This window comes from Agelaius phoeniceus, chromosome 2 (assembly GCF_051311805.1).
Source record: "Agelaius phoeniceus isolate bAgePho1 chromosome 2, bAgePho1.hap1, whole genome shotgun sequence".
NCBI lineage: Eukaryota > Metazoa > Chordata > Aves > Passeriformes > Icteridae > Agelaius > Agelaius phoeniceus.
This window is the reverse complement of record NC_135266.1, coordinates 11,883,715-11,899,243: the sequence shown is the minus strand read 5'-3', so window position 1 is coordinate 11,899,243 and position 15,529 is coordinate 11,883,715. Positions and strand designations below refer to the sequence as shown.

General features: G+C 37.4%; 1 protein-coding gene across 3 annotated transcripts in view; it reads left to right on the top strand.

Annotated features, from left to right (window-relative positions):
- Positions 1–15,529, top strand: part of IL1RAPL1 (interleukin 1 receptor accessory protein like 1) — a 689,590-nt gene that overhangs the window by 660,665 nt on the left and 13,396 nt on the right. For all 3 annotated transcript variants that reach the window (XM_054654990.2, XM_077172083.1, XM_077172087.1), the window contains one exon: positions 6,378–6,521. In XM_054654990.2, the coding sequence (XP_054510965.1) occupies positions 6,378–6,521 (144 nt within the window). The remainder of the gene's footprint in view (positions 1–6,377; positions 6,522–15,529) is intronic.

Sequence of the window (15,529 nt, the reverse complement as noted above, 5' to 3'; positions counted from 1 at the left end):
CCTTCTATGTAATGTCTAAGTGCAAGTCTAACCTTGATTGGCAAGGATGAAAATATTTTCAAATAAAATGTCACAAATTTTTCCCATAATCCATGCATAGCTAAATTATTCTTTAATCCTATCCTCAGAAAAAAAAAAATGCAAACAGTATGGTTTATGATCTTACATCCTTGGAACTCAGTACTCAATTTTTTTCCCCACATTTTTAGCACTCCTCAGTGCCTCTTACATTAATTTCTTTCAGAAATTCTAAGTGGAATAATAGTGTGGGCTTGTCTGATTTCTGTAGTACAATTAACAAATAGAAGTGTCTTGGTTTAGGGTAAATTTGGGAGAAAATTTTCAAAGGGGTTCTTTTAGAAAGCAAATTTAATCAGCCCCTTCTCCAACTGATTCAGAAAAAGATTTCTTTGGAGAGAAGCGGAAAAAATGTTTATTTAACAGGCAAAATATTCACTAGAACAAAAAAATGAACAGTATAAAGCAATAAAACTTCTTGTCACCCAGAAGAGATGACAAACTCAGAAAGTCCCTTTGTGGGCTGTAGCTTGGCTCTCTCAGTCTCTTCTCAGTCCCTCCGGCGCTGGAAATGCCATGGCCCAGGCCAGGCCCTGGTGGTCAAAGGTGTGAGCTCCTGGTGCTCTTCTGGGTCTTTAGTCTAGAGAAGGTTTGAACAATTCTAAGAAAAAGAAAAACCACATTCAAGGGGAGTTCTCTGCCTTAGCTAGCTAAAAATTAACTAAAAGCAAAGGAGAGCGTTGTACCGCCGTTTGTTCATGCGGCAGACAACACAGCCCAGGAGAAGGATGCAGTTTCTGATAACAAACTCTGCATTTCTCTCCCTTCTTTTCCTCTTGGAACTAGTCTTAAAGGTGCAAAACTTATTTTTAGGCTAAACAGATGAATGGGGATGTGATCATCATAAAGGACAAGAAGCTCTCCTAATGAGGAAAATTTCATCATACACATATCATTAATTTGGGGAAGATAACCAAAGATTACTGCAGTCCCACACCATGACACTTTTTCCCTTCAATCTATATCATAAACTGCCTTTAAAATGCATTGTTATATATTTAAATGTAGTAAGCTTCAGTAACATTGCAGCATTCATATTTTCCCAACCTTATCCTCTTTTGAGCTAACATACTGTTGGAGATAGTCAGTGTAATTACTCTGCTACTGGGAACAGGTATCCTGCACTTCTCAGCAGAAGTAAAAATGCCATTAAGAATATATTTCTATTATAATAATTTACTATCTCTCTTCTAATAACACTGGAAATCCAGCAGCACTAAGGCTCAGAAATGTTTTCTGCCATACTAATGAATAGATTAACAAGATCACTGTGTTGCATTTGCACACATACATGCTTATGTATATATAATCCCAAACATGACTAGTTCTTTTTCATAAGGGAATCAGGAATATATATGATTTATTGTTATAAAAATATAGAAAGAAAACCAGGTCCCAATAGTTCTAATGAATAAAATGAAATTACTGCACTGAAAACCATACTGAAAACCATAACTAAATTCAGCCAGCTTCAGTCAGTTCTGCAGATATCCACAGGCGTGGGTGGCCCATGCTGGCAGAAAGCATATACTTTGTGCTAAGAAATTATATCATAATCAAGCTAATGAGTAGCCCAAATCTGCTTCTACTGCAATCAGAAGTACTATTGTCCTACAGAATCAATCAGTAATTATTCATAATTGTATCCATATAGGATATCCATATAGGATATTCACACATACCCATCTAGGTACCTTTAGCACAACCAGATTTTTTTTTTTGCATTTTGAAACATACATGTATTGGATATGTGTATGCTGTTTAAAGCTGTGGTTCCAAATACTTTGGGAAGATTATTTGTTTTACAGCTATGCCATAACAAATAATTTACTAAGCAGGAAAAAAAAAAAAAAAGAAAACAAAACAAAGCAACAGAAAAAAAAAAGGAGGAAAAAAAATACATGCTTCTTAATTTTAAAACTGTGAGTATGGGTTTCTTTGTTGCTAGCTTAAACTCTGCCTACTGTTTACGGCTGATCTCTGAAATGAGACTCAGACAAGCGTTCCTGTGTTAGGCAACTTTCTTCTTCCTTTAGAAGAAAGAACCCTGTTTGTAACCAAACCTGCATGTTATAACACTGCAGTCCCTGCTCCCCTTCCAAATTATATTTATTATCTTTATGGTTCCTTTAATAATTGAAGTCTGTGAAAATATACCTAAACAAACTGAGATCTGCCTCTAACCAAACATCTCTTTGTGAGTTAAATTATCCAAGACAAGTCGAGAATGGAAATCAGTTTAGGCCACAAATTTGCAAAGATTTATTTATGTGCTAACCTGAAGCTCTGTGAATAGTCCTGTTGACTTCAGAGGGATTACTTATAGTCCATGAAGTTGAGCAATCTGTGTAAGTGATTGCAAAATTGAAACCTTAGATAGACTGTAATTGGATTTTGAAAAAGGCTCAGAAACTGAATACACAGCTATAAATCACATGTGCTCAAAGTGTTATAAATCACAAAAAAAAAAGAATGTTTGAAATATAATTATTTTTCTTAGCAGTTCAGCTATATGAGGCCTAATTAGTGAATAAAATTAATTTTAAATTTTTACAGATCATAAATGTAAAGCCCCTGAAGCATGTCATATAAGTCAAAAGATATGAATCTTTGACAGAACACTTTTATTTACTTTCTTCTTACAACTTCAGTCATGATAAGTGAATTACCTGTATGACACAGTGAAAGGAAGTTTATCAAATATTAGATCCAGGTGAAGATCAAATACATAACCTACAAATGTGTCCAATAATTAAGAAGGAAAAGGTATAAAATAAGTGCATTTATTACAAGCCATATAGGCTTGATATTTGGGGAGGACACGTGTTTTGTTTTAATTAGCTGTCTCTTTCACTGAGTTGCTTGGCCAAAGCCTCCTGATAAGGAAAAAAATTGCAGCCATTGGTCAAAATGCTTGTAACAAATCTTGTTTTAAATTGAAGCTATTTATTCAGGAACCAATCTACTACTGCTGCAGCAATCAATGTGTTTTCCTTAGAGTAGAACTACTCCTGAGCTACTGGAAGACTATTGTTAATTGCCTGTAACTAAATGATTGCTGTGCTTCTGGATGCAACTCCCTGGCACTTGCTCGTTTGTTGTGTTTAACAGAATGCCTGTTGCCCTAAGGGTTAGCCAAGTAATTTTCCTTCACTCTTTTCTACATTCAGTCTCAGCTCCTTAAGGAGAGACAGGTCTGTAATTTGAGCACCGCAACGCTGGGGCTAACTACATTTTAAAAGGTTTGCACTTCTCATATCTTGCTTCTGATGTGGAATTGTGAAGAAATGGAATCTTTTTAGCATGTAGCCTCTACAGAAAACTTGAATTTCAGCAGGAAAAACAGATCACACTTCAAAAGGAGTGTAATGCCTGCTGCAGCAACTGTGCTCAAATCACGCTGTAAAAGGCAGAATAAAGCAGCAGAAAAAAATGCTATTGTGAAGGTAGCCATGAGCTGCAACCTTGCTGCTACTCTTTACCTTGTCTTTAACAGTCACTGCATCATTGTTGAAACTGCTGACAGACACATCACCAACACCCTTGGCACCCACAGAGCATTTTTCAGGAGTAAGCTCTGCTAGGGAGGAGCCAGAGCACCTTCCCCAGTTCGCGTTAGGAAAACCAAGGCACAGAAATGTGAAATGGCTTCAGTCACTTGAGGGGCCAACAGCAGAGACAAGACTGTGCCTTCTGCTTCTTCCACCTTCAGTTCAGCTCAACACAGAGTAATACTGTTCCTAAAACCCCTGAGGCATCTCAGAGCTAGTCAGTGGCCTTTTAGGGCATAGTCAGCATCCTGCAGAAAGACAAACTGAAGGCCTGAAAACAATCAACCTGGTGTGACACTGTGCCCAGGCCAATCCCCCTGCCCTCCATGGTGCTGCTGTCCCATTTCCAGCACTTCCCATTTCCAGCTCTTCCCACTTCCAGCACTTTGGGTTGAGCTCAGGCACCTCATGGGCTGGGTGTAAGGATGCAGCAATCTGCTGGGCTGGTCACTGCCTCTGTCTGCCTCTGAACCCTGACAAACTGCACCCAAAACACAGAGTGAACATGTGCTGATAGATGCTGTCCAGCACAGAGGAAAGTACAAGCTGGCTCTGTTAGATCAATAGACCATGAAACTTCCTCTGCAAACAAATCTGTTTAAGAAAGAGCCACTTTATCTGTGTACCATCACGATGGCTCAGCAGCAACACATGAAAAGGTAATTGCTTATATGTTTCAGGCTGACTACAGAATTTTGTTGTTTGCTTTGATGGCCTAATTAAGGACACTTTCATGTGCTTTCAGATAGATTTTACTGAAGCAAACATAAAGGCATAATCTTACTTTATGGGGAAACATATAACTAAGGGGGACTCTGATGGCAAAAGTGATGCAGTGCATTAGTCTGATTTCATGCACAATGACAGAAAACAGATGAATACCTGCAGTTATTTCTTTCCATTTAATATAAAAATCATTAGTTGAGAAAAAACTTCTGTTTTCCAGTTGTAAAGTTTTTCTTTGCCTTTAGTGAGTCATAACAGCAGGCACATAAATAGAGTACTTTGTGCCTAGCAACCTGAAATATTAAAGCCTTTCTTCTAGTTACCATTGAAGAGCTGCATCACCTGTATTACAAAATGATAAACAGGTATAGTAAGCCAGTGCAGAGTAATTTCCATTTCCATTTATATTCTAAAATACTGCATTATTTGTCTATGCAAACCATATTTTATTGAATGTTTTTAATAACATTTCCCTCTCTGGACCAGAAAAGTATTGGGAGTTTGAAATAACCATGCCAGTCTTAAAAATATCTAACACAAAAGAGTTTCCAGCACAGTTTTGGAACGAATGACATGGAATATAAATCCCTTTTTATTTTATTTTATTATACTTTTAGTGTCTTCTAGAGAGCAATGAAATCTTCTTACAGTTGCCTCATAATAATATAAAAAAAGGTGTGTGATTCTCAGTAGATGCTGTCAAATAAATGCAGTTTTCATTTTTTCCTCTAACCTTTTATTTCTCTAATTGAATTGTATTGTGCTGGATTATCAAATCTGCACAACCACACACAAAAAAGGTTTCTCCAGGTCCACACTACATCACTCAGAGAGAAGCTGCCCCCTGTGAAAATAACACTTGTTCCAGCACAGATCTTCTATGAACCAAACTCTGTACCTCAGATGTCCAAGATCTGGTGTTTCATCATTCCTCAAAACTGAGTGATTTGGAAAAGCATGGAAGCTCTTCAGACTTGCCATCTAGTGATTTCAAATTACAGAATTGTTAACAACTCTCCTCCTACCCTCCTTTTTTGTCACTGCCAGTTTTCAGTCAATGAGCAAATGAAAAGTAACAAAGCTCTGTGAGCTTCCTTCAAACTGGGGGAGGCAAAAGCCCATGGTGGCATGTTTCCTTTGGCCTGAAAAGTGGCTCCTCTGCTGGTGCTGGACACTTGTGGTGGCCACAACTGACCACACCCTGTCCTCAGGAGCAGAGCTCCATGGTGATGATCCCAATCCATCCTGTGAGCAGATGCAGCAGAGACACCAGGGGCTCTGAATGGGAATGTCACAACAGGAAAACCAGGACTGTTTGCTGTGTCTACACATCAGCTAAGCCCACTGGGGGAAAAGTGAGAATAAAATGCAGACCTCTGGGAAACTGTTAAAAATATTAACATAAATATAACTGAGATGTGAGGTTGTAGGGTTCCTTGGATAATGTGTCTTCACATCTCTCAAGTGTTTTGTGGGGTCTTTTTATTTTTATTTTTATTTTTATTTTGGAAAAAATAATGAAATTCTTAATCTTGTCCAGTTTGCCCACATTCGATTTGTGTATGGAATAAGGGAAGAGCCGATTTTGCATTATCGTCCTCAAGAAGGAAACATTCACCTTTGCTTTCACTCTAAGTCAAATGTCGGCCTTTATCTAGGTAAAGTAAACTGTGATCTATCTACAGAAATAAAAAAGGAAGAGAGTTACAAAATATATCACATATATGCACATACTGATAGACAAGCACACGCACACACACACACACACACACACACGTCCCCAGCAGAATTTGTTTTTTAAATGAGCAATTCATATGGTGTATCAGAGGGAAAAAACAGCTTATTGAAGAATAAAAACCCCATCAATTAGGTATTCATTCAAGGGCTTTATAATGAAATAAATACATAAAATAACCCATCATTCATTATTTTATTTTAATGTTCAACAGAAATGCAAGGTCTGCTGCTTATCTTTCTGTGGTTTGGAATGTGGTTGTTACTGCATTTTGTAATTCTTTGCAGAGCTGATGTACACAGTTGAGCTTGCTGGTGGGCTTGGTGCTATTCTGCTGCTGCTTGTTTGTTTAGTGACTATCTACAAGTGTTACAAGATAGAGATTATGCTCTTCTACAGAAATCATTTTGGAGCTGAAGAACTAGATGGAGGTAAGGCAGATTCTTAGCACATTTCCTACTTTCTAAGAATATCTGTCTTTTATTTCTCTCCACCAAGGCCCAAATTTCGTTTCAGTTCAAGATGTGTTAACAACTGCAATTTCAGGTGCTGACTTGAATATACATTTCTCATACAGCACATAAGCACAGTCACTGCTGAGCTGGTGTATGTGCTGCTCTCTGGAGCTCCAGAAGACATCCATGTCTTTTAGATTTTTATTCCCAACACTGAATGTAAATTGCCAACATCTGTGCATTAAAGATTTTCACTTCCTGTCAGTACTGAAAGCCAGCTTTACTTCTCTGTGAGCAAGGGGGTGTTTTCCCTAATTGTGTTGAACAAATAGGTAGAGGTTGAAGTATATCTCAATTTACTGCTTGTTTAAGCTGATCAGTTTCAATAAACTGTACTGAGTGTTTGGGAATATACCCAGTAGTTCATTTGCTTGAGTTCATTTACTTAGTCACTGAGCAGGCTGCAAATGGTCATTAAAGTTGTTCTGTGATTCAAGGACATCCAGCCTAAACAAAAGTAACCCACATTATATGCACCAGCTCTGTCAAACATATGCGTGAATTTTCATCTTTACCTTTTTAAGGACTGAAGGAAAAGGTAATCTTTGCCTCTAGCCTTACTAATCAAAATTGTTGTTGAACAGCAAACTGGGTTGAGCTGCAGGCTCTGATTAGTTAGATTTGGTTTCTTGGATCAGATTTCCTGATGTTTTGGGCTAACATTATGTCTTTGGTGACAGGACCTTTTTTCCCACAGAAATACTAATAAAAGGTTTTTTTTACAGGTCAAGATAATAGCCTGTAGGCATAAGCCACTGTGATATATTAAAATAAATATGTACTGATAAACAAGTGATAGCTAAATCTGTCACTGATAAGGAAAAGAGCAGTTGCAGAATTACAGGTCCTTATATAAGACTTCCATAACAAAATCACTAGGGAATGACCCATTTCTGCCTCCCATCTAAAAATGCACAAGGATTCAAAATAGAAAATGCTCAGAACAACAAGCCAAAGAACATCAGAACATTTTGAACCTTCTACGGGATTTACAAAAAGATGCATTAATGTAGCAGCTCAGTGAGGAAAAAAGTCAGGTTATTCTATTTATTTTACTGAGGAGGAAACTGAGGCCCAGAGGGACCATGAGTCATGGAGGATTTTGACAGACACCTTTTTTTACAGAAGCTGAGGTCCTCTCCTATCCACAAAGCAGCTGCCAGTTTAAATGTGCACGCTTACTTCCATAAATTATGTGAATTTATTAATAGTCATATTAGAATATGCAGAAATAGACACTTAAAAACTGTTTAGATAGATGTAACTTATTTTTTTCTCTCTTATTATCAGTAATTCTTGCTTTTGTAGTTGTCATTTATCATTTTCTCAAGTAATTCCAATTCCTTTGAGGAATTACTCTGCCAGGTCCTATACTCTTGCCTCTCTCTCTTGTCCCATCCCAAACATTGGTCACTTGGGGACAGCAATACTTGAATCATGGATATTAAACATCAAAAAAAGTTACCTTTAAAAGATACTATAATTCAAAAGAAGGAAAACCAATATCCATTCAGTTTATCCTTCTGAGCAAAGGTCATTGTTAAAGAAGGTCAAGCATGGATTTTCCTTAGAAGATCAGGGTAAACACTGATAGCTTGGGTGCTTAACCACAGCAATATAAAAAGAAAAATACTATTTATAAATTCCTAATGAAAACCTGTAGCTTCTACCATGTTCAATATGCTGGCAACATGGATAAAACCCATTGTGCTAATGAAGTGACTACAGCTGCACATTTCACTCTGTCTCTTCCACTTAAACTCGTGCAAAAGAAGGAAGATGGAGAGAAAATGTTCCAAAGAAGCCCAAGACATGTCTTGTGCAGAAATAAATTGCAGACATAGACCGAGATCCCTTCCTTGGGCTTAGTTTGTTACTGACAGACACAAAATGCTGAACTCTAAAATCCTATTCTAACCACACCTCCTGCAGTGCAGCAGCAGAGCGCCCACGTTCTATTCATAATTTACACCATGTTCTGTCATACTCCAGGACAGCATGGAGATAAGCAAACATCAAAATATCACAGTCTTTTTTTTGTATGCACTGTATTGTACCCAGAGAGGATTTGAAATGCTTTAAAGGTGAGGTCCAATTAAAATTTTCAGTAGAAAATCTCTTTTAAAATTCAATGCTTCATTTCTTCCCTGATCAGAGAACAAGCCCTTAAGGATGTCAAATCTCATCACAATTTCTTTTTCCTTTTCAAGCCTTAGACACATCAGTTTTTCTGAAGCTAACTAAAATACACATTTTTGTGGGAGGCATGGGTAAATTGTGAGAAGTATTTGAAAACAAAGTATTTAACCCTCACAGCTAATGCAACTCAATTTATTACTTTCTGTATGGATACTGCAGATTAAAGAAGTGGTCGCAGCTGTCAATTGCTCATTTCTCTAACTTACACTGTTGCATTTCTCAGTGTTTTTTCTCAGCCTAAGGACAAGACTCTCCTTCTGTTTTTCACTCTCCTGCAGACACTCCTGCTCAGTCCTGAGAACGGGAATTGAAGCCCCCTTTTATATTTTTATGGTTGATTCCCTGACTTTCCTACTGATTCGGAATACAGTAACATTGCTGCTTCTCCTCTCACTCCATGCCTGTGCTTTCCAACTGCACAGGAGCTGGCTCCTCACCAGGGGATGGGCTGATGGACACCACAATGTGTCCTTCAGTGCAGAGGAGCACAGGGTGCCCCTGTCCAGTCTGGGACCTCACTGTGGATGTCTGACAGCTCCCCCAGTCACTGGAGCACAGGGGCAAGAGAAAAACTCTGACCCTTTTTTACCTGCAGGTGTTTGCCATGACCTTGCATCTCTGAGCCATAACTCACCACTACTGGTTTGGTGGCCAGAAACTCCCAAATCTGTTTAGGAGGAAAAATCCAGTTTAAGATCTTTCTACATACACAGTAAAGATGATAGCTTGAAGTGCCCTGCAAACAAAGAAATGTCCTGACTGTTCTGAAAACAACAACATTTTCAGAAATAGATACTTCACTGGGAACTTCTAAGGGCTAATCTTTGTCAAATGTCAGGTAACCTTTATAGCTTTGCAGCCTTAAACTTAAAAGCTTGTTTTTAAAAGCCCTGTCCATAAAGCACACTTTAGGGACTAAAATTATATTAGTGAAAGCCACTCTTAGAAGTGATGATTTCTTCTGTTTTGTTGCACATTGAGCTGCAACAAAAAGGATTTTATACCACGTTCATTCTCTGTGTAGCTTTTTAGCAGTGGCTTTTCATGTATTTTTTACTTTCCAAGGACCTTCTCTTGCTGTTGTTCCCGGTTTTTAAATGACTTTATGAAAAGAAGTATGGCACTTTAACTGACAGAGTGAAAATGTAAATAGCCATTTACAAGTACCAGTGATCAACACATGCCCTGACTTCTTTCTAGCTTGCACTCTATGACTTTAAAAGCTAATTGTATCAGAAGAGATATTACTACTATACAGAAATCTGCTTTTTATTTAAATATAAGCTGACTTCTAGGCACCCTAAAGTCAGTGGAAATTTTCCCATTATTTTACCTGGGACAACTTTCTTGTTTTATTTTTCCTGCTCATCAAATTGTGCAAGTTCCCAGCATTCCCAGCCACATCAACCACAGTGAGGGTGGAGAGGAGAATAATTTCTCCCAGTGGTGCAGTTATGATCCTGCCTCAGAGTGGATAGGAGGCTCAAAGTGATCAAAACAGCTTGTTTTGACTTCTTTTTTTTTGCCATTTCAAGATCTGTCAGGTTCCAATGCATATCTGAATGACTGTATGCCAGTTTTAATTTACATTATGGATAAATCCAGAAGTCTATGGGTGACAAGCTAAAAACCATTGGACATGGTCAGATAGGCAAACATACTCTACATGTGTTTGTGGTTTAGATTCTAGTTTCAGAGGCAGGACCATACAGTACAGCTAATAGAAACAGTTTGCAAGTATCTGTTGCTACCATTACCTGGGTAGATTTTTAACCTTTTAAATTGGTGAAAGTTTTTTATCAAGGAATTACTAAGCAAAGGTGAACACGATCTTAAAAAAAAAAAGAGAAAAGAAGAAATGTTACACTAGTTTTACACTAGGAGGCTGCCAAAAACAAGTAGTAATTGAAGACAAAACCTGACTAAATTTATTGTAATGAGAAGTCAAACTTTAGGCTCGAGAAATAAAAAAGACTGTAGGCAACTGATAGCTAGAAAGCGAGAGTTTTGTTTGAGAGCTGAAATTATGACCTTCACAATGACCCTTGGTGCCTTTAGGTTCCATCAGATGTTTCTAAAATATTGGTCAGGAGCTCATTGTGGTGTCCTCAGTCTCAGCTCTCTGTGCCATGGAAACCTTGTTGAACTGAAGGAAGACACAGCCTCTGTGCAGCTCTGTTACAGGGAAGGCCACTGGGCCCAGGCTGGGGAGTTTCAGTTCTGGAGGAGGGAAAGTGGCTGCTTGTTTGTTTGTTTGTTTGTTTGTTTGTTTTCCACCACATTGCTGAAATAAAGAAAGAAAGCAAAAGTGCTCCTAATAATATTAAAATGTGCCACTGCTGAGCTCTCCCAGTTCCAGAAATCTTGTTTGGATTTGGTGCATGACATCTGTAATGTTTCTTGTCTGGGTGTTTGCCCTTTCATGAGAGATGAATTTCTGCTTCTTGCTGAGGGAAAGCAAATCAATGCTCAGATTGGGAGATTGATGAAACTGGTTCTTCCTTGTAGGTTCTGTTGCACCTGGGAGTCCTAATGTAATCATGATTTTGTCCTTGCTATAATTTAGCTGCAAAAGACTAGTAGGGTTCATGGATGAACCTATGGGAATGCCCAGATAATGTCTTATTAACTGTCCAGGACAAGAGCAGATAAATACTTCTTGGTGGTTTCCTGGGTTTCATCCCAGTGAAACTCTTAAGCAGCAAGGAATGGCAGCGTTTTAATATTCTTCAGGTTTCTGTGTGACTAAGTTATTAACTTTCAAATATAACTTTTACCATTGGTTTAAGCACCACCAAAGCACTTGTGTTAATGATTATGCTATGCAGGTATAGCTAGACTGAAATTACTGCTGAAGTTAGTGACTTTGCAATTACTGAATCTTCCCTGGGGATGCACAAAATAAGTTTGCAATAGCAGTCTCACCACTCGTTTATATATTCTTATTGGCTATTGGCAAATTGTGACGATAAGAAGTCCTGCTCTATGAATATCAATTTAAAATTCTATTAAAATCACCTTAGAAAAATGAAGCTCTCTTCTTTCTAAACATTACTGGTTACAAAAAGGGATTTTTCTCTTATTTAATTACAATTTTATTGCTGGAAAACTGTTTTTTTTAACTCTTCTTGTTAATGCTATTTATTTACATCTGAAATATAATTCAAACAATAAAAACTCAATTTATGTCTCCACTGAATATGGGATTTTTCTAGATTCTGTACATGAAATGTCCTAATTCAAAGGAAAATTCCTTATTTTTTCTCTCTTCCTATTTCACAGAATTTAAAGTGCATGTGTAATTTATTTTATATATATATATATATATATATATCTTTAAAAATCAAATATTACCAAGATCATCTTTGGATTTCAAACTAAGAGATTGTTATGGGTTAAAAAGTTCAGATACAAAGTAGAAAAAAAATACTCCCATACAATTCAACATTGCTCACTTGCACAACAATATGAACTATCACAAGGAATGCTACATTTAAAATATACTATGCTATGGAAAAAAATTGTGTGGGTAGTTCTTAATTTTTATTAATATTAAAAGGGCTTGACATTTAAAAATAATAGAAAATGTTACATCAGCAACAGTAAATAGTGTGAAGAAAAGTAGAAGTATTTTGAAAGACCTAGGATTTGAATGGTTTATTCAACTCAGCATTAAATGACATTTTTTCATTATATTAAGGATAACCACTATCCCAATGTATATATTAAATGTAGCCCCCAAAATAGCGAAGCAAATACAGATTAAGAAATGCCATAATTTTTAAGCAACTACAGTCTCTGAGAAATTTTGAAAGGTTCTTTATAACCTTTCCTGAACAGATCATGTTTTTTTAAGACAAAAGTTTGCTGTATCAGTTTGACTCCAGCTCCCTGCAGCATTTGGAAGGATCCAATCTCCTGTTTCCCACTGAAATCCTGTGCATGGCCAGCTGCCTCCACTGCACTGAATGTGTCTGAAGGCACTACAAACTGCTCCGAGGATTTCAGGACACACGGACACATGGGCTGACTCCATCCTCTAGGTCTTAGAGCTTCATTGAAATAAGGTTCACTATGAAATACAACATTGTGGGATTTCTCCTTGTTTTGATCTCTTAATCGGTCATGTGCTAAAATGTATAATGCCAGATGAAAGTTAGAATTTGTCACTGGCTTGAACATGGCTGATAAGGAAAAAAAAAATACTCTAGAAAGTTTTTTGGTCTTTTTTTAATTTTTCATGATGATTTCTCTGTCCCCCATTAGCAGAAATATCTTCAATGTTTAAGTTTAATAAACCCTCAAAGGCCCAAACTGCTGACTTCTTGCAGTGTAACATGGAAATCATTAGAAAACACATACATCTATAATGCAAATTTGATGTTAAATGTGCTTGGTGGTCCCTGTAGAAGAGGAAGTTTTATCTTTCTTTCTGTAGGCACCAGCTTATCATTTCTTCATGTGTAGCTGTTAAGAGACCATGCATACAGATGAGTTCTTAGATGTCTGATAGCAATTTACTTACCCAAAGATCCCATTTGCATGTGAAAAAGTAGATGCATATAGAGTCTGGGTTTCATTTTATGCTTACACTGAGCCTTTAAGTGACTGCTGCTGAGCACATCCTTGGAATAACAAGAAGCATTTACAGCTTCATCCCCTAAAAATTTATATCACTTCTGTTAGATTAACATTGTAGAAAGTTACAGGGAGTATGACAGCATACTCTGCATTTAGATGAGTACCAAAAGGAATGGGCAGGATTAAAGAATGCATGCTCCAAAATGATGCAACAGGTGCTTTGCCTAGAAACCTGGGCCACTAAGTGAACTAATCTTTCCATGTGTTTTTAACGAAGATGAGATTTGACCCTCAGTGTTTACCCCTAAGGTCTATCTAAACCTGTGGCTGAGTGAGGCTCCATGACCATTGCTCACTTACAAACTTCTCCTTTTCAGCTCCATAGAATGGTTGAATTGATAGGACAGTTTGTAACTCACAGTCTGTTTTGCCTGAAGTCCTGCAGTACTGGTGGCTTGGGGCTGACTGAAACATTTGTGGACTGAATGAATCACACCTTGAGCACAAGCTGCATTTGACCTCACTGTGGTGAACTAATCCAGAACTTCCCCATGCCTGATGCCTGAACACATCTCTGCAGATATACCCTAGACCCCAACCATTCTTTGCCCTACAAAGACTAGTAAAACTAGGAGGGAAAGATATCTTCCCTGCAACACAGGTGATGCAGCTGTAGCTAGGGGAGATGCTGAGATGCTGGAGCCTCCATGATATGAAAAATGTGTACTTTGACTAAATGCATAAGTGTGAGATTTGCATATGCAATAAAACAATGTCACAGCACAAATAATCCCCTCCAAGTAAGAATGTGTGTTTGTATCTTATCAGGCAATACTCAGCCTTTAAAACAGTTAGAATTCTGCTTTATTTCTTATTATTTATCTCTTTGAAAAATGATGCATTCTCATCTTTACTCAAAGACTTTGAACAGAGCAGAACTTGTCTCAAGCATGTTCCATGGTCATGACCATTAATGGATGACAATAGAATATTCCATTGCAGCACCAGCACTTTTTCCGTTGTAATAATTTCCCCATATATAATTATATAAAATAATTACATAAATAATTTCCCCATATAATTTCCCCATTGTTGACCTCACTGTGTTCTAACTCTTTTGCTGGGTTATCACTGTCCGACTGCAGGAAAAAAAGCTGCAGTGTATGTCCATCTATATCATACTTGATCAAATCAGTCTTATTTTAAGGCATTATAAAAGTCAGGAGATGCTTTTCTGTTGTTAAAGGACATGTTTTCATAAATACTCCCAAAAAATCCTGGAAAGTGTGACCCAAAAAAGGCAGTGCTTCTCTTTTTCTTAGTTTCTTTTTTTTGCTGTTGTTTTAGCTGGGGTTTTTTTCACTTGTTTTGTTTCATTTTTTTCTGTGGCTATAACAATGCACTAGATAATATCGCACAAAAGATGTGCAGGGCACAGAATGAGCACAGAATGGCCATTTCATGGGTTTAAAAGTTTAAAAGTAGTAACAGTACAACCACATTTGTTCTGTCATCTGCAAATGTTAATTAGCATAGTGCACATGGTTCCTCAGAAGGGATATGGTTCCTCAGAAGGGAGAGAGGACTGCTCAAGATTAGCACCGCTCCATTAATTTCATTTACATGCTCTCCATACTCCCTGCAGCTGGCAGGTTTTTCAAAATACTACTACCAGACTACAAAAAGGTGTAAAATGAAGAAAGGAGCTGCTCAATAAATAAATGAAGTCAGCACTGACTGAATATTACATTACTTATGACACACAGTATTTAGAATATTCAGTCAGATCTCTTTTATAAGAAATTGATATTCTGGGTAGTCTGTTCATAATGTTGTCAAGAGAGTTAGAAGGATGTTAACATTTCATTACTCTTGTCATTGATTTTCCTCTGCTTTCTTCACAACAAAAGTCAAAACATGACCTCTCATTTCACTGAATTAGTTCCAGAGCACTTGGCATTATTGACCTCCTAATGAAAATTAATGGCAGCTCTTTTGATTCAGTCTTTCAAGTAGGCACAGCAAACACATTTAAAACACAGGCATGGTTATTTCTCATATTGAAGTAACACACTGTTAAGTAATGAAATGTACATTAATGCAACATTAAATTTGCAAATTTAAGTGCACAGAATTCAAGAAAT